General features: G+C 49.4%; 1 protein-coding gene across 1 annotated transcript; it reads left to right on the top strand.

Annotated features, from left to right (window-relative positions):
- The first annotated feature begins 2,471 nt into the window (after positions 1-2,471).
- LOC725504 (homeobox protein ARX) lies at positions 2,472-17,549 on the top strand. The gene is made up of 2 exons (XM_006560986.3): positions 2,472-4,408; positions 9,886-17,549. Exons 1-2 carry the CDS (start codon positions 3,433-3,435, stop codon positions 10,746-10,748), a joined length of 1,839 nt encoding a protein of 612 aa, XP_006561049.3. The 5' UTR covers positions 2,472-3,432; the 3' UTR covers positions 10,749-17,549.
- Positions 17,550-20,115: the final 2,566 nt, after the last annotated feature.

Raw genomic sequence — 20,115 nt, 5'->3', positions numbered from 1 at the left:
GCTCGCCTAAACCCACATCACTTTGCCAGGTATAGGATAATCCGCCGGTCCGCTCCACCTGCGACCTCGCCAAGGGTACCAACCCCAATCTTCCACAGGTTAACAACCTGTTTTCCTTTCTATTCCACCGAGTCGATGAGAGAGTTTCGAAAAGAGTTTCCGCTTATTAACGCGCATCTTCGATCTCTCTCTCTCTCTCTCTCTTCCCCTTCTCCTCCTCCCTCCACGAGTTTTAGAACCCTCGTCGCGCAAGAAATCTTTCGTCACCGAGAGATAGTTGAACGCCAATAACAACAACAACAACAACAACAACAACAACAACAACAACAATCGGGGCACGTGCGGAACGTGGCGCATTGTCGGTGTAAATTTTTAATTAAGCTTTGGTGGCCGGCCTGCAAATTGAGCCGCGCCCGGCGCGCCGGCATTCAATGCAGTAAATGCACCGTGCAAGCCGTACGTGTCATTTACGAATTAAATTAATTTGTTAGTTCTTATGCGGTGGCCGGGTGCCGGGTGCCGGCTCGTGGTATATACCCCGAAATAAATTTACGATAATGCTCATTAGCCGGGCGGCGGCGAGCGGGCGAAAATTAGTAGCTGGCCAACTACCAGCTGCCCCTACCACCACCTCCTCCTCCTCCCTTCCCCTCCCCTCTTCTCCCTCCGCCTTCCGCTGGAAAACCAACGGGCTTCAGCCAGTTTCCAGTTACCGCCGCGCGATATTCTCTTCACTCCCCCTCGTCCTCCCTCCCCTCCCCCTCCGCCCTGGATGCAAACTGGATGCGATTACGCGAATCAGGAACATCTGTACTGTCCAAGTAAAACTCGATAAAGCGGCCTCGTAAGGATTATAAATATTTGATCTGGTTCATTATGCTTATCGATTCGAGCGAGGCGAGGGAGGGGGTGGAAGGGGGGAGGGTGAGCCGCCCTATTATTACAGCTTATTAGCGGGCGGATGAAGAGAAGGCAAAGCCGAGCGAGCATTTCCAACGACTTGGGAAATACGTTTCGATCGTTTAACCCTTTTACGGTGTGGAGGCGATTATGGTCGGCCGTGTTGAACAGCCGTTAATTCGGCTGTTTGCGGTTAATTAGGAAAATTAGTTTTTGAAACGGGCTTTTCAGACGTGTTGTCAGATCAGTTCTTTTTCCTTCTCTGGGATAGATAGGGAAATTGAACGATTAATAATTTCGATATCACACGTGCGAATAGTTTCAAAGTTTCGAGGCTTACATTCTCGAGCCTCTTTTGAAAATCTTTCCATTCTTCCTCGATCGAACTACTTCCTCCGTTACTTCTTCTTCCGTCTAAAAGCTCGCTTTACAACTTCAGGTTATGGATTACATTCCAAAACCTCGCTTTCCCCCTTTCGGTCATCGAACGATCCGAATCCGGGATCGGGGTTTTTCGATGACGAAAAAAAGCTCTCTCCAATTTCGTGGAAAGAATCGATCGGAGAGCGTCAATCTCGTGGAACGATTGGGCCCGAGCTAATTCGACGATGATCGAGGAGACGAGGGGAGATGCTTCCTGCAACGCGGATCGAACGACAAACAAAAGCCAGATATCTATAGACGCGCACTACTATCGATAACAATAACAAAGTTGAAAAGGGAGGAAAAATCGCGAGATAGAGAGAGAGAGAGAGATCCGTGTACACGCGGGACGAGAGAGGATTGATCGGGGGGGAGGGAGGGCCTCGGTATTGCAGGCTCATCCGCCGGTTACGTTCGATTGGCTGGCAGGGCGGTAGGCCAGCAATTACCTAAATGGTCGGGTAAACAATATCCGTGCGCCGAGTTAAGAGCGGCGGCGGCGGCGGCAATACATACAGCCACGCCGCTACCGCGAACAGTGGCCGCCAGTTTCCCCGGTTTCCTTCATCCACCGACCGACCGTTCCATTCCATTCTTCCTTCGCCTCCAAAAAGCCAAAGCCGCTCAAAGACAGATCGAAAGATCTTCGACATAATTGTACTCGAAGCCGTCCAGCGTGTCAAGATCATCGATAAACCTAGCAACGTTTCACGATCACAAATATATATATATATATGTACATATCTAGCAGGTAGAGCAACTCCTCCACACGTCCTCCGGGAAACGTTGAACGATGGCAACGTGCGTGGAGGGAAAAGCGTTCCTCCATCGACGGTGGCGGTGGCGGCGGTGGCGGCGGTGGTGGTTAAATCAAAGACAAACCACTTTAGCCGGTCCGGATCGGAGGGAGTGGGGTGAGGATAGGGAGTGGGAGGGCGGATAGAAAGCTGGTGTAGGGAGGGAGAGGTAGGGCTCTCCCTGTGTGTACATACCCGAGTATCTGGCGAAAGCTCGCTCGTGGGGCCGCGAAACGTCTGCACGCGGCCTCTGTTTCCCGATTTCGTGTTCGTGCCCGTCCATTCACTATCCGCGGCTTCGTGTCTGGGTGGATCGCGCGCGTCCTCGTGATCGTCGTGTAAGTGATCGTTGGCGCGGGCGTCCAACCAACACGGGCGAGAGAGAGAGAGAGCCGCCCGCGGTGGACATGGATCGCAACCCACCACGGACGGGCCCGGGGTAGAGCACGTGTGTGCGCGCAACCCCCCGTACACCGTGCACGCCCCCTCGCCGGTCACGGCACACTCTGGTAAGCCGGCAGGGGTTGGACACGCCCACTCGAGGCGGAACAACCACCCCACCAGACGGGGTACGCCGGTACGCCCGACCACGTCTCCTACGACGGCTCCTCCGCTACTAATAATACGCCGATATACCACCTATTCAAGCCACCATGGCTCTACGTGGAGGTGCCGAGGCCAGCTTTCACGGGACGCGCGCCGCTTCTCACTCACCAAAGACACTGCTAATCGCGCGCCCGACCACGCTCTGATCGCCAACCACGATTTCACACGGATTCTACGCTGTGCTACGCGACACCCTCGGTTCGTCCGTTCCGTTTCTCGGTGATTCGTCGCGCGCTTGTTCTCGAGAGGAAGAGGCGAGACTCGGTTGTTCGGTCACGTACACGTAATATCCGTCTCGTCTCGAGCGAGGAACGTTTCGTTTGGTGTTCTCCTCCTCGCTCTTCTTCCGGCAGGATAGAGGAGAGGAGGAGAGAAATTATAGTGTGGTTGGAGAGGAATCAGTGATGGAGTTGGAGTGTGATCGGGGGGTGTGAGTGGTGTCTCGCCGAGTCGGGGTGCACCCGTTTCCCACCACCGTTTGAGGTGATCCGTAATTATTAATTGTATCCGTGAAGAGTGTGAATATTCTCTCGCTCTCTCGCGAGTAGTAACAGTAATAGATAATAGTATCTGCAGCAACAGCGACAGTAATAATAATAGTAGTAGTGGTAGTTTGGAGTCAGCGGGGAGGGAGGAAGCATTGGAAGAAGAGAATGGAGGATCGAGAGGCGGGGAGGAGGTAAAGGAGAGATAACCTCGAAGGGTTATGTGGAGGATGCAGGAAGGGAGGACCGTGTCGCCTCTAGGGCCGGTCGTTCTACCGCGGGAGGAAGCGGATATGCGTGCGGGGCTGTCGCTGCCGCCTCAAGAAAGGAGGCACGTGTTGCTCCACGTACGCACAGCCGCCGAGCCTTTCGTCCGCTACGAGAACGCGCGCCAGCAGCAGCACTCGCCCTCGCCGGCCTCGCCGATCCTCCGCCCGTTAGACAACGGGAGCGAGGCGACCTTCCACGAGATGGAATCGGCCCGGTCGAAGAGGATGGAAGACGACGAGGCCGAGGAGGAGGAGGAGGAGGAGCAGGAGGAGGAGGAGGTGGAGGAGGAGAACGGCGACCGCGACGAGAGGAGCGCGAGGAGGAGGAGGAGCAGGAGGAGGAGGAGGAACGTGGTCGAGGACGAGGAGGACGAGGAGGAGCAGGAGGAGGAGGAGGAGGAGGAAGTAGTAGTGCATCCGGGAGATCGGAACGGAAGTTATCAGGAGGACGAGGAGGTCGAGGTGGACGTTTGTCGGGACGAGGTGGACGAGAGCAACCCGAGCAGCCCGGTAGACTTGACCGCCCCCTCGTCGAGGGGCGGCGATGGATCCGACCAGTTCCTTAACCCGTTCGCCGCCCGAGGCGTCGTCCACCCTTTCTCGTGTGTTCAAAGCGGTGAACAGACCGCTACTGCCCACGGCACACCTGTGTACATATCCGCGCACGCCGCCGCCGCCGCCGCCGCCGCCGCGGCCGCCGCGTCGACCGTGATGACCGTCTGCACTTCCGGGAACGCGGCACGGACGACCGGCACCTCGACCGGCGGCGGTGGCATCACCACGACCGCGAGCACCGTCCAAGCGAACAAACGGTGCCTCGCGTTCTCCGTCGAGAATATACTGGATCCGAACAAGTTCACCGGCGGAAGGGTGGTACACAGCCGCGTTCAGCATCGGCGACATCGGCGGCCCGACAGCGTGCACGAAGGTGATTAGTTTGCTCTTCGATTTCGATCCTAATACGTCTGGTGATTGATTGATCTAGGATTGATTTTGACGACTTGAAACGCTGTGTTGGAAATGATTTTTCTTTTTTATATTTGTATATATAATGAGTCGTGTTTATTTTTGGACGAACGTTGACGATTCCATAAATTTTTTTCCGAGATAGTGGAGGGAATCGTTGTTTAAACGGTGAACAATAGGGAAATACAAGATAGTTTAATCGATAGAATATTTGATAACGGGTCATTTTTAACGATTAAATATCTTGGAAATATTATCGTTCGTTACAATGTATTATCGAGTATTAATCCTTGCTGGTAAACACGACAAATCTTCCTATCCGAAATATTTACATTTTCATACAGAAGCGATTCTACCGTCGCTCCGACGAAAAACACGTCGCTCCGTCTTTCTCCTCGGTTGATAAATTCGGTTGGAAAACGTGGCCGATTAATCCGGAGCGAGGATCATATTCGCATTCGAGCGACTCGCAAAGCCTCCACCTAATCTCGACCGGCTTTCGTTCCCCACGAGACATCAGCTCGCATGTTTATTGCTTCCTCCTTTCTCGCGCTCGTCCTCGTAATCGTCCACCAAAACATCGCTCGCTCCGCTCTTTTTCTCCACCGAGGAGGAGGAAACATATGGTCCTCGTCTCTCCCGCCCGCCTCGGGATCCCGCGATCTTGAACGTGGATTTTTTTTCCGTCCCCGGGCGCATCTCCTCTCCACCACCGCCCCCCTTATTCGACGCTTCTTCCTCGTTTCTAAGTTTAGAACGGACGGGAGGACGGTGCTCGGTTCCCCGCGCGTCCTGCAATTTCGCCCGTTTCAGAGTTATTTGCGTTAGTTGCGGGGATTCCGACAAAAGTGATGATGTAGACGCTTTACCGGGAACAAGGGTTGAAGCGGAACGGTCGAATGTCGCCGTTAAATGCCCTCTTCCAATCCCATTCGTTCCGTCGTGATCCGCTTAAACTCAAAAAGTCGTCTCACCGTTTAATAATCACCGCCCGAAAATCTAAACGAATTATTCGACGATTTATTCGACGAAGATGATACAGAAATCACTCATTTCTCCTACCTCGATTCGATATAATTCCAATTTCAATTTTATCGACGAAGAAAAGTATCAAAGTTGAAACTTATTCCACTTATTTTGGAAATATAAAATTGATTCATGCAATTAATAATGCAAAGCAAGTACGACGGATGCGTTCTTTCGGACCAAGATTCGACTCGAATTTTATTAAATTCCTCGTTCGCCTTAGTAATCGAAACGAGTCATCTGGCGCGGAAAGCTTATCCGGTCCCGATAATGTCGATGATCGAGCACGCGCGCGCGCGCGAGGATCCCAATTTCACAGTTGACTTTCGAATTTAATGGAGTCTGGCGGACAGATAAGAAGGAAGAATCCCCGGCTCCGATAACAGAGGGTGGGCGGAGGAATTCGTCCAACGAAGGGGGTAGGAAAAGGGACCAAGGTTGGGTGTAGGGGGACCTGCAGACCTGCGGAGGAGAGGGGGGGCTCGCGAGGGCGGCCTGTCGGAGCGTGACAAATTGCTCCGCTAATCTGCGTTAACCAGTCCTTGAACCCCATCATTATCGTCCCTTTATCCCGGTACGGGACGCTGGCTGCAAACGAAATCAACCGGCGCTGTCAACCGATGGATGGATTCATCTTTCGTCGCGTGAGAAGAGATACAAAAAGTAACGGTGGAATGGGAAGAATGGAGGTTGAAGGAAATTGTCAAAATTGATGGGCGACGAGACGAGAACGTTAATTTTTACGATGAACGAGAAGAAACGATGTATGCGCAATAATGTAAGAAGGGACGAAACGAATCAATAATGTGATCAATGTGAGTGGTTTGCAAAATTACGGATGAAATGGTGACGAAAAGTAAAAGTTTGGATGTGAACGAATGAAACGAAACAGAGTAAAGTGCCTTTGGCGGAAGAAAGGGGAGAAGAAAGGAGAGAAACTGGCTGGCTTCTCGGAGGATCGATCAGAGGAGGCGATGAAATCGGGATTACAAACGATTCTCGGCCCATCCATCTTGCGGGGTGGTCAGGAATATCCATTAAAAGTGCATCAGAGGCACAGCCGGCCGATCGGTTGAAATCCGTTTCGACCGGCAGCCGTCGAAGCTCTCCGGCTCTTCTCTCCACCCCCGCCGCAAATCCGGCGACGGAATAATATCGCCGGTTGTTATGATAATCGCGCAGCATCGCGGCGTATCGCGTCGCATCGCGCCAAGCCGCCCAGAAAATTGGCTCTTCTGCATCATAATGACTTCTCCCTCATCGTCGCCCCACCGTCTCTCCCCCTTTTGCACACGCCACCGATTCTCCGACCGAGAACGTAAGCCCCCTCCTTCTCCTCCTCTCCATCTCCCCTCCCCCTCACGACTCGAAATTTCACTCGGATTTTCCGCTAGATTTTTCTGGAAAAATTGTAATTACCGATCGGACGTTGGATAGTAGTTGGTTGAACAGCTCTGTGTTTTTCTTATCGGAGGAGGCAAAGGGGGGAGAAGGGAGTTGTTCGTTAAGGGAACAATTCTATATATATATATATATATATATATATATATATATATATATATATATATATATATATTTCTTGGACCGATCTTCATTGTTCCAAGTTTTGGAAACACTATGATAATTGTATCAGTATATTTTCTCGAGTATCTCGTGGATGACGAGATAAGGATGGTTTGTGGAAAATTAGTGAGGTAAAGAAGCATTAAGGGATAATTCTTTGCGAGAAGAAAAAGTGGTCGAATTGAAAGGAAGGAGTAAAAAATTTGTTGGAGCGAAATCTTTTGCTCGATAGATAGATATTTCTTTTTTTAAAAAAAAGTAGCGTAACAAGAATAAATATTATGGGTAAAAGGAAAAGTTTCGAAATTGAGGGATTTAATCGTTTGTATTCGCGCAACCAAGCCAAATAATTAAACCGTGTTTAGATCGAGCGATGGTAAAAGCAATTTCAACCCTAGTTTATTGGATCAATCACCCGCCGATATTTCTTCCCCACAGATTTTAGACACGTGACCATATGTGTTCCAAACCTATGGATTTATCCTTTATGAAGAGCGGAACGTATCCAAGAACCTGATTATTCGACACTTGCCAATCTATAATTGGCCGGCCGCTCGTAAAACAAACAGACCGCTGTTAAATCTCGATCGATCGTGATCAACCTCGCCTCGTTTATCTTCCTCCATTATTGCTCTGCCCACACGAAATTTCACACTAATATTCCTAACATTCCCGCCGCCCATTAACGTTTCTAGGCTTCGATCCAACCGTCTCGCAACGCTTCGTCAACGTCATCATCCGAGGGAGGTGAGGGGAAGGGTGGTCTGCCTATTCCCAAGCCGCGATACTCGTTTTCAAACGCTGCTGTCATTGTGCTTAATGAGGAAAACCGAAATAAGTGCTCCTGACTGCGCTCCCAACCCCCTCGTGCCCTCTTACGCCACCCCCCGGGGACCTTAACCCTGCCCCCTCGTATATCGATTCTCCCGCGCGAGAGATCTAATGAAGAAGATTTAAACGAGATAAATGCTTCATCGACGCTGTAAAATATCGATAAGCGCGACAAAAGGGTGCATTGTCGAAGATTAATTGCCCAAAGACGCCTCGTCGATTCCTTTCCAACTGTTTCCAAAAATTTATCTCGAACGATATCTCGAAATTGATTGAATTGGCAGCCAACGAAAACGAATCGGAGAAATTCGATTAGAAAATTGGCAACGCGTTATCCGATTCTCGTCGAGATTCTTATCGAAAGAATTCGAATGCGAACGAGGGGGAGAATAAAATAACGGATAAAGAAGAAGAAGAACGATATCGTTTAATTAGAAACGATTAAAGGATTTCGAGGGAAGCACGAAGATATTCGTTGGGAAAAAAACGGCCGGTTGGAAAATGGAGAATCGGAGGAACAATATAAATTACGCGATTCAATTAGAGGCCGATCAATCGGCGCAACGCCTGTACAATGGCAAAAAAAAGGAGGGAGGGAAGGATGTAGCCTGCGGGCCACGGTATGGAGTTGAAAGATACGAGGGCCGGTGGCGGAAAATAGGCAAAGAAAGAGGAAGCTATGGGGCGGGCGGGGGGGAGGGGAGAGGCGGTCGGCGGCGGCCTGTACGACGGCCTGCAAGAACGATCGCGCGTTAACGAGATACAAATCCCATTACGACGTAAACCTTCTCGATCCGTCGCCCCCTACGGACTTCCAACCCCCAGGCACGGTGCTGGGCTACGGGCTATGGGCCACGAGCCACGCCAATTCGGATGAAGTTCCACCATCTCTCTCTCTCTCCATCTCTCCATTTCTCCATCCGCCCGTCCCCCTCTTCCTCCTTTGCTCCCAGCTGTCTTCTCCTCTCTCTTCAACCGCCCATCCGTCTCTTTCAATCTCTCTCTTTCCGTCTCTCTGGTTTTATCCGGAAACCTATCCCCACCCCCTCCCACAGGGGCGCCCCCAGCCTCCACGGACCGGAGCCAGGGAATATCTGTCCCCGGGACATCTGCGTGCTGATTGAATCTCCAATCTCCTCTCTCATTGAGCGAACGATTGGCCGCTCTCTTTCTCTTTCCCTCTCTGATTCCGGCCGACCGGCTGCCCGCTTATTACTCTCTCTCCTTTTCCATCTGATTCGCGCGTATCATCCGATCGTTTTGTCGAGTCCAGAGATCGGAATCCCAGGGATACGTCTTCCACGTCGTCAAAGCTACGAGAGATTTTCGCGATTGGATACGTTGCAACGTTGCTCGTTGCAACTTGTTCAATTCTGACTTTTCTCTCCTCCTCTTTGAGACGAATCCAACTATCCATGGAATATTTTTAAATATTGTCGGTTCGAGAGAATATATAAACGTTCGAGAAATGAATATCCTATCTTTTCTCAGACCGAAACGGAGAGGAATAAAATTAAACGCGGAATGAAACTTTCCATCGAAACCGCATCGATGTCCCTCGTTGAAACTGATTGCCGTGGAACAAGCGTCGACAAGCGCGTTTTTTCGAGGTTACTGTACGCTGATGGGATAAGAGGGTCGATCGGCGCGAGTTGGAGTCCCGTTCCTCGCCTATTTTCCACCCCGATAAATGGAGATCATCTCTTTTTCATTTTCCCTCGTGTAATGCGGTATCGAGTTCGCGCCCCGCCGCCCCATCGCGGCCTGGTCTTCCGCGCGGAGACGCGGCGTGAAACAACGGCCGGGGTCACGTTACCGCTTTGTCACAGGGTAAACCGACACCCGACCGGCAATCTCACCCCATCCCATCCAATCCTTCTCCCCCCACCGGTGTAATCAATTTTCGTCACGCAACACCGTATCGCTTTCCTTGCCCCCTACCACCATCATCATCTTCTTCTTCTTCTTCTTCTTCTTCATCTTTCCCCCGCGTCTAACTCGCGCGATTGCTGTTTTCAGATGGTGACTCGCGGGGCGAGTTCGCCTGCGGGAGCGGCCAGGAGGACGAGGAGGGCACGCCCGAGGCGGGGATGGAGGAGATGGACGAGGAGGCGGACGAGGAGGAGGAGGACGAGGACGTGGAGATGAGGGTGGCCGATCAAGAGTCCTCGAGCGCGGGCCGGGACGGGAGCGCGACCGCGGCGAGCAACGTGCCCTCGGCCAACTGCAAGAAGAGGCAGTCCTCCTCCTCCTCCTCCTCGTCGAGCAGCGTCCAAGCGCAGGGTTGCCAGGGTCAGAACCAGGGCAGCCAGAACGGGACCGGGGGGAGCGGCGGTGGGACAGGCGGGAAGCCGAGGAGGGCCAGGACGGCGTTCACTTACGAGCAACTGGTCGCCCTCGAGAACAAGTTCAAGACGACGAGATACCTGTCTGTGTGCGAGCGGCTCAACCTGGCCCTCTCGCTCTCGTTGACCGAGACCCAGGTGAAGATCTGGTTCCAGAACAGGCGCACCAAGTGGAAGAAGCAGAACCCGGGCCTCGACGTGAACAGCCCGACCGTGCCCACCACGCCGCCCCATCCGCCCCCCTACGCGCCGGCCTTCCTCTTCGCCGCTCATCCTCACCAGCACCCCCTCCCCCACTCGCACACGCACCCGCACCCCCACACCCACGTCCACCACCCGCCGCCCGTCCCCCCGCCGCCCCCCGGCTATTATCACCCGGCCGCGCCCCCCTACCCCCCCACGGGGCCGACCTTCTTCGGCCACCACCTGCCCGCCACCCCGGCCACCGCCTCCGGCCCACCACCCACCTCCACGCCATCCTCCACGGGCCTTGCCCTCTCCACCCATCCGCACCCCCACACGCATCCGCACGCGTAGCGAACTCGACAATCCGTCGCGCGGACCGCGTCCTCGTCCTCGCCTTCGCTGTAGTCGCTACAAAAGGTGGACTCGTCGCGAGTGTGGGTGCTGTGGCGCGAATATGTATCGGGTGAGAATATATATATTGTTGTACAGTATGCACTTTGCGAGCGAGCGAGTGGTTACGATTGCACGAGACGACGATGCGCGAGGCAGGGGGGATGGAAGGAATTGGTGGTGATTTTTAATCTCCTGCCATCTTTGGTCGAAGAGTAGAGCGGGTTTTCTATCTTTCGAAATACAATTATTCATTCGTTTGGAGAAGATCTTCAACTTCGAAATATATTCGGTCAGTATGTATAATAAAGAGAAAATTGTTTCTATAATTTTCGTGACATCGATTCGAATAGAGGGAGAAATCGCTGTACGCTTTGATCGAAGAGGGCAGCGCGTGAAGAAATGAAAAGTCAAGTATGTAAGATGATGTACAATAGGGATCGATTAAGCGAATCGAGGTGTCTTTCCGTGGATTCCGATCGTATATGCAGCTTCGTAGACGCACACCGCTCGCGTTGAACGAATATCGTCGAGATCCACGACGGAACGCCGCAATTGCAAATTGTAAATAGCGCCAACCATTCCGTTTCTTCATCTTCACCGATTCCATCTCGAGAGAATGTTTCTTTCCTCGCGAGGAAAGAGAGATGTGAACAGCCAACTTGGAAGAACATATCTCGAATATATATATATATATATATATCTCCGAACGTCGACCTATCCGTTTCGCCCACTTTGTTTTTTTGATGATCGTCGCGCATGGACTGCCCCCTTCCCCCTCCTCCCCCTCCCCCTCTCTCCACGATAGGGTAATCGGTTTACGCGGGGGCGAGGCGCGGAAAACGAGCGCGTATCTCTTGGAGGATATTGTCGGCTCGTTTAAAATTCACCAAACACGCGAGGAGAAGGGGACATCCCAAGCGGAAAGATAAATACGCGGTGATACGCGGCCTTTGGAATAACAACAGGCGGTCGATTACAGCCGGCCGGCTGTAAAACCGGATATATATATGCGCAATTGAAAAAAAAATTGAACGAATATACGAGGGTTATTATTATTATTATTATTATTACTACGGTTTTTATTATCAAATTGTGCAATATTCGTGTGTAACGCGTAGGAGGGGGGGAACGGATGGGGGGAGAAAGGGAAAATCGAGTGAAACCGATCGAAGTTTTCTTTATCCGTTTCTCGATATATTAATTGAATATTATTATGAAAGATCGGTGGAAACTTTTGTTGTTGTTTTTGAAAAGATGAACAACAGGGAATGAAATTTCTCGTACATCGTTGTAACATATTCAACGCCTTCGTCGATGAAGGAAAATGGAGAGATCATCTGTAATAGGTGTAAAAAACGGAAGAAGGAAGGCGAAGAGGTGGTAAGGTGTGCGTGAGAGAAAGGGTTAGCGGAGCGGGTGTGTCTGTCGCGAGTGGATGAGCGAGCGAGCGAGAGAGAGAGAGAGAGGGAAGGATTTAGCGAGCAAATTTTTTGTGCTGCAAAAACTGCAAAAAACTGAACCACGTCGGAACGCAGTGGAACGTTCCTGTGTAAAATAAAATACCGTACGTTACACTCGTAAGCCTTTGCCAGTAAATACACGCAGATTATCCCATACAGCATACGCGCCGGCCTCAACGAAGATCGATCAACCCTGCGTGCACCCGATGCAGGTGCCGCTGCAAATCGAGCATACTTTGCGTATTATGCGTATTTCCATGCTTCGAATCCATTCGAATGATCGCGTGGCCCCAACGATTTTACGTTCCTTACGTATCCTCGTCTCGAACGCTACCATCCTCCTCTCTTCTCCACTCTCCCTTGAATCAATCCATTTTCCAGAGAAAAATTATTAAACGCACAGTGTGCATTTATTTTCGTTATACGCTCGAGTTCGTTTTTTCACTATGAATATGATAGTATATATATATATTGAAACAAACGTAAAATTGAAAATTTCTAATAAAATTTAAATTCGATCGAGTGTTCCAAAAAAGTGCAAGTGTTTCCGATTAAATATCTCTTTTTAAATATCGTATCGAGCTTGTTATAACGAGTGAATAAACACTGTACTTGGACTCTGAACGATCTGAGAGGCCTGGAATTCTAATTATCTCTTAAACTTTTTCTACCCGCTTTTTCTTAATCAATCCTGCTCCACAATCGGTTTCTCGATTGTGTGCTCACGGCGAAGCGGAGTCGAAATTTTCGCGAAAGTGGGAAGAGAGAGAGAGGGAGAGGGAGAGGGAGAGGGAGCTCGACAGAAAGAACGGAGAGTCGCTAAACGAGTCGAGCCATTAGACGGCCGGATGGCGGAGGAATATTACGCGCTTTGAACGGCCGTTCGCCCAAACTCGTCCAGCCTTCCACGCACGGTTCGTGATATACAGTGGCGGCTTGTTGTCAACCCGTCCCAAAGGCAGCCACGTTCAATTGACGGAAAATCGCTCGCGCCTTGCTTTGATGCCGAAATTAGAAAGCGCGAGGCGAGGCGCAGGCCTCCTGATCCGGCCTCCGTAGGCGCTGACAAAGGCCTCCTCTGGGACAATGATGGACGTTTGACGAGCAGAGATCGGCGCTTTTTGCGACGCTTGGACACGATAATTCGCTTCCCCTCCGCTCCTTTCTCCTTTCCTTTTTTTTTTCTTTTTTTTGGCAAATGCAAGAATCTTGAAACGAACTCGTTAAAAGGAGAAACGTTGTAATTAGAATAAAAGAAGAGAATTTTGCATAAGAGATAAAAATTAAAAGGGATCACGTTCGAATCGATGTTTATAAAGAATCGATCTGCAGCGAGGCTTCTGAAAAATGGCGGTGGTCGATGAGCGGGTAACATATCGCTCGAAACGTTCAACGTTGGCGATACAACGCTATTACTCATCGTCATTAATGAGAAAGATATTTCGACTGGTCGTTGTAACCCAGTCCCAATGGAATTTTTCGTCGACATCCGACAGCGTGAAATATTTTTACCCGTCGCTCGTGTCCATGCGAACATATGCGTGCAAATCAGTCCAGATGAAACACTACACGTCGTTCGCAGAGGAATCGTTGGATGTATAAATCGATCCCCCTCTACCCTTGGTAACTCGAATCTCGAAAAGATCTCTGTAAAATCGTGTAAGAAATTCGTTAGATTATTATTTTTCCAATCGGGAAAAGGAATCGAAGAAGAATTCATAAAATTTTAAATTGGAATTAGTTTTTCTTTTCTTAAATGAATGAATCGTTCTCCACAGAAAGATGGAAAGATCGGATAATCGGTGATAAAAGTTTCATTTATAAGATTCTAATCTAATCAAATCTAATAATATTCGCGAAAAATTTCTTATTGCATTAATTTCCATCGTTACTTCTATACATTTTTCTTTTTTTTTCTTGGAAATCAATCGATTAAAATCGAACGCAAAAATCCTCCTCCTCATTATACACATTTTTCCAGACAAAAAAAGAAAGAAATCACAGAAATTCGTCCGTCCAGGACAAAAGACAGGAAATCGGTGAAAAATCAGCAGGGCAGGGAAAATTAGCCTTATCAGTCTCACCAACCCATTCGACCGTAGACAATGAAAAAGACCTCCTCGTGTTCCTCCCCCTCCCTCCTCACGTTTCAGGCCCTTTCCTTTTTATCTCGACCCTTCGAAACGACGGTGTTATCAAGCCAAGGGATGCCAGAGCTCCGGGGGAGTTGAGTTAGATCGACGCGAACGGTAATGCGAAAGGAGAGCGAATAAGAAGAGGAAGAGGAGGAGGAAGAAGAAGAAGAAAGTGGCCTCTCTCTGGGGGAGAGAGAGAGAGAGAGAGGAGGGATGATCCGAGGGGGTAGGCGGGAAGGAGGAAGAGAGCGGAAGAGGCGGCTGTCGCACGGCCGCCGGACGATTCTCTCGAATTAATTCTTAGGGGTGGATTTGGAAAGGGGCTCCGCCACCGCTGCCGCCGCCTGTAAGGGGTGTGAGTCGACCGAGTGGACCGTGAAATAACCAACCCCGCGCGACACTCGCTCCCCGCGCACAGTGGCGTAACCTCGACGGGCGCAAGGTGGAATCGTACGGAGGAAGAAAGAAAGAAGAAATTCTTTCCTCGAGCACGCTTAACCTCGGAGAATGGAACACGGGTGCAAACATGGAGGGAGGGAGGGGGGTGCTAATTAACGATCCGTCTCGGGGACTCTTGGGCGTTGTGTCCCTCGTGTCGGCTTGTCTCGGGGATGATTGGCTCATTAGCGTCGAAAATCAACGATATTGATCGATATTCGAAACAACGAGGGACACGGTCGTATCATATTTCGATATTCCGATCGAATCACGATTTTAATTTGTTGAAAGTTATTGGTGTAGATAGAAGATTTTTATATATAAATCGTGGAGTCTAATTCATTTGTTTAAGTTTGTATCAAGAATTGAAATTGAAAAATGACACGAAATTAAATGGTTTTTTACCAACGGGAAAGAACGAAATAACAATAATACACTCTTTAAATATCGAATTTTAAATTCATTTTTAAACAAAATTTTCCAATTCTTCGATACTATATTCCATATATTTCGAACGATCGTTATCAAACACCATCGTTAACCAGAAACAATTTTCCAAACCCCTTTCACGCCCTTTTAATTAAACGCAATATTTATTCCCAATTTAAATCAGCAGCCCGCGACGGGGATAAAAAAAAGAAGAAAAAAAGCTGTTAAAATAAATTCTCCCTAGGACCTACGCGGCAAGGCAAGGCCGGCTAAACCTCTCCGTTCCCCAATGTGGCGCGTTTAAAATGGTGGGGGAAGGGCTCGTTATCAGCCGCGTGAAAAGGCGCGTAGCGCGACCGGTTAGGAAGTCGGTCGTGGTCTAGAGTTACCAATTATCCACGGTCAACCGTATAGCCGCCGCCGCCGTATATACCCCCTTTGTCCTTTCCCCGTCCGCTCACCGTCGGGTGCCAACAACGGGACGACTCCTGTGTAGCGGTTGTGCACACCGATCCACCCGGATCCGTGTTACGGATTAGCAGTTTGAGGTCGCCGAGTCGCACGCATCGAGCAAGGCACGCTGTTGCCACTGCAGTCAACCCTGTTCCACTTAAGCGTGTAATAGCTCGATAGCTGTTCGTTCGTCCTGTCTGCTGCTGCGGATACGACGAGGGCGCGCACCACTTGCGCGCGCGTGCTATTTATAGGACAAGGAGCTACCGAAATATGCTTGGAAAAAAAAAAGGAAAAGGAAAGGAAGGAAGGAGGGAAGGAGGGAAAAAGACGTTTCTTGAGCGACGTTTCGCGGAACAGGTAATTGGTCCGGCCGTGGTTAACGAGGCTATCCTTGCCTTGAGGAACGCGCACGATTTCGACTTGGATTCGGAATTGGACCGACACGCTGATTGGAATCCGTTAATTGGGCGTTTGATAGAAATGGGAAGTTTGGAGGGGGGGGATATATTTTTGTTTAGGAAATTGGAAGGATTGTTTTCTTCGAAAAATAGATGTGTTATACGGGTCCAAATGAGTCGTTTACCTAATTGAACCTAATTGAAACTTGTATCGAGATGCGTGTAATTCTTTTTTTTTTTACATTTTAAATTGTAAACAGGAGAATTCTAATTTATTATTCGAAGGAAATAATAAATATCCAGCTATTACGTAAGTGCAATTTACCTTAATTAAAGAAATTTCTACTTGTGAATGCAATTAAGAGAAATAGAGTAAATTAATGATTGTATAGTCGAGCAAGTGTACCTGAAACGACGTATCGACATGTCTCTTGAATTTGTCAACAAAGTTACGTAACAAAATTCAAAATCGAGATTATTACTTTCAGGAGACTTTTAGATGACTAATAAAATCAGATCCTCCATACGCACGCACACAATTCTCGTGCGTTACACTTTTTTGTCGAAGAACAATATTATTATTATCGTATAAGACGTAAGATTCGTGGACAAAGAAGGGAGGAGGGCGGGTTGTAACGGCGCGATCGAGCAATATTTTCGCAGGATCCCCAGCTGCGAAGAGGGTTGGGGAGGAGACAAAGTCGGTTCTTACGGTGGCGGCTCGATTCCGGGCAGTCGTAGTTAAATCGGATAGCGGGACGAACCGTAGACGAACAAAAGCCTCCGCGGATCGATCGATTGGCTGCGAGCCGTTATCTTTCGCGTCCGCGCCACTCTCTTTCCTCGTCCAACCCGCGCCGCTGTTTCCCGCCCGCGATGCGGACGCGTCCTCTCGCTTGTCTCGCGAGCGGAACCAGATCAACCGGGGGGAAGGGGATTATGGCAGCCGCTCCTCCCTCTCTTCCTTCTTCCTTTTCTTCTTGGGACCGATCCCATCGAAACCTCTCCTCTTTGGCTCCATTTGACGCGAATTAAGTGGAAGCTCCGAAACGGTTATCTCAGAGGGAGGGGGTTAAAATTCGTTTGGCAAATTTTCATTTGACTCGCCTCGATTTCGCTTGAACAGTTTAACGATCTTTCTAGATCGAAAGATCGAGAATCACTACACCTCTTACTAAATAATTTGTAAGAGTGTGCAGAATACACACTGATTAATCGCAAAATTATATACCATCGTTTCTTCAAAATTTCTTCAAATTTCATTCGAAAATCGAACAAGGAAATCCATCCGATTCTACTTATCCAAATCCAATCTAAATTTATTATCAAAATATCCGCTTAATTACCAGCCGGGGTTTCGATTACCATCGACATCGAGTCTAATCCTCGGCCGAGCAGCGCCGATTGATTTTACAGCCGGAACAGGAGGAAGGAAGGAAGGAAGGAAGGAAAGAGACGTAGCCACGGACGGAGATCGAAGCCGAAAAAGAGAAAAAGGAAAGGAGGTATGGCGGTCGTAGTTTCGATTAAAAAAAAGAAAAGAAGAGAAAGAAAGAAAGAAAGAAGGGAAGAGGAGAAAAAGAGAGAGAGAGAGAACCGCCTCCGACGAAAATTGGCGTCGCCTATGCACATCCATCCACATGCACTTTCACCTTAGCGATCGGCCGAGTGTGTCATGGTGGGTGGAACGTGGTGCTCGTATCTGACTGCACGCACACGTACGCACATATACATACATATACATACACACACACACATACACATACATATATACATACATACAAAGGCTCACAAACACGCGGGCGGGAGAACGGAATTCGGTTCGACCTCAACAGTGCAAACAGAAGCATTGATTTCACCGCTTTCAAACACCCCCTAGCAAAGCGTCAGCCGCTCGGGGTGGTCCCCAGGCCGCGTGTACGTGAGGGACCTGCGCGCTCCGGACCGGAGGAGGTGGGTGTGCGCGTGCACGAGAGGGGGGAGAAGGACGATCGGCTCCGCTCCGCTCCTCTCCTTGTCGCCGATGCGGTTCTAATAATAATGCTAATTGAAATCAGCACCGCCGCGAAAATCGACAGCCCTTCGGGTTTCCACGCTCGAATTGCCAACGCCTCGCAATGCGACCTCGTCTTTTCGATCGTGCACACATCGTGCGGGGGAGGAAGGGATGAAAGGGAGAAGAGAAATTTCTAAAAGAAGAAATTCCTTGGTAGAATCGAAGCAACCATTCTCTTTCGTTCGATAATATTGAGAATAATTATTAATTGTAAGTATCAAACGTCCCATTGAAGAACAAATTTCAAAATTTCTTCTTCCCTTTTCCTCCAGAGGATTTTCGATTACAAAATGATCTTACAAGGCCCGAATTTGCACGATACGAACGCAAAGTTGGTATTTTCAACGCGAATTTTCTCTCTCGCATCGATGAACCATACTCCCCTGTTTACCCCGCAAACGTTGCAAGATTTGACCGACTCAAAACGAGCACCGAGCGAAACTCACCCCTCCTCTTACCTCCCTTTCTCTCTCTCTCTCTTCACCCGAAGAAAGAAAAGCTGCGCAAAATCTGTGGCAAAATCATTGGCGTCGAGGAACAAGTGGACAAGGAACGTGGAACAACGGCATAGTACGGTAGCGGGGTGGTAGAGGACTCGCGCTCCTCCCTCCTCCTCGGCCTCCTCCTCACCTTTCCGCGAAGAAGAGAGCAGTCAGGGTGGCAATAACCCGGCTGTGCTACGTGGGTGTTGAGGGGGTGCGGGTTCCGGCTCGGATAGTTGAGCGGCGTTGCGGGTGGGGGAGGGAGGGGTGGCGCGGGAGGGTTGGGAAGGGGCGGCGAAGCGAACGTTTAATAAAAGATGCGCAGAGATAGCGCCATTACCCCGGCTTGCATTATTTACCGGTGCGAGGCAACTCTCTGGCCGCGTTCCGCCGCAGTCGCGGCGTTAGGTAGGCGTGTCGTGTCCAAGTGTGTGTGTGTGCGCGCGTTGGAGAGATGCATGTGTACCTGCTTCATCTGTATCCACCCTGTACCCGTCGTCTTGGTTACATGGAAGAATGGGGGCGATCGGTGGCCGCGAGATCGTTGATTTTTCTCGCGATGATTACGTATGGTATGGGTGGTGAAAATTTTTAGGAATGATTCATGTTTTTAGGAGGAAAGGAATACTCGTATATGCGTGCGTATGTGTGTGTGTGTGTGTGTGTGTGTGTGTGTGTGTGTGTGTGTGTGTGTGTGTGTGTGTATAGACAGGATAGCGGATGGTAAGGTGATTATACTTAATTTGCTTTTTCAGGCTCTGAGAATTGGTCGAGCTTGTTTTGGAAATGTGTTGGAAAGAAGTAACAACTGTTTGTTTTAAGTAATTTTATATATATATATATCGTTAACATTGTTTTTATTACACGTATGTTGGATCTGATATTCGACGTAAGAAAGTGTAAATTTATCTTTGAATAGAACGGATCCTAAAGAATTTGAAAAAGCCTTAATCTCTAAGAGTTGTAAATGGATTTAACGAGGGATTAAAAAAATTGATGCAAACTTAAAAACCTATAAGAATATTGTGAAATTATAAAAATATGAATTAAAATTGTCCAAATTTTCCTCGCATCGTAAATAAATAAAAAAGTTCCATTAGCTACATTCTTCCACATTCTCCCCCCTTTTCTCAAAAGGAATCCATAAAGGTTAACCACTTAATCTCGACGAAAAAAAAAAGAAAAAGAAAGAAATTCCCTTTCATCCCTCTTCGAAGGATGCCTTCGTCCAGGCTCATCCGACATTCGGCCAGAAGGCCAGACGAGTTAGAGTTCCTCACCTTCGCCGCGGTCGAAGAAAGCCTCGCCTCTGCCGATTTCCCCGGCTCTGCCTCCTCCAGACGAGCAGTCGTAACCGTCGTAACGACGAGCATTACTCCGGGGGTTGGAAAACACCGTTAATTACCTCCCAGCGGGCCGTTCGTTATCCACCGGACCTTCTCCCCCTCCCCTGTGGTGGTGGTGGTGTGCG

The sequence above is a fragment of the Apis mellifera genome, linkage group LG15 (genome assembly GCF_003254395.2).
Source record: "Apis mellifera strain DH4 linkage group LG15, Amel_HAv3.1, whole genome shotgun sequence".
Lineage (NCBI taxonomy): Eukaryota > Metazoa > Arthropoda > Insecta > Hymenoptera > Apidae > Apis > Apis mellifera.
Note: the sequence above shows the minus strand (reverse complement) of the source record. Positions and strands in the feature narration are given on the sequence as shown.

Coding starts and splice junctions, on each gene's coding strand:
- LOC725504 (XM_006560986.3), top strand. CDS start 3,433: ATGTGGAGGATGCAGGAAGGGAGGACCGTGTCGCCTCTAGGGCCGGTC. Junction 4,409..9,885: donor GCCCGACAGCGTGCACGAAG/GTGATTAGTTTG, acceptor TGCTGTTTTCAG/ATGGTGACTCGCGGGGCGAG.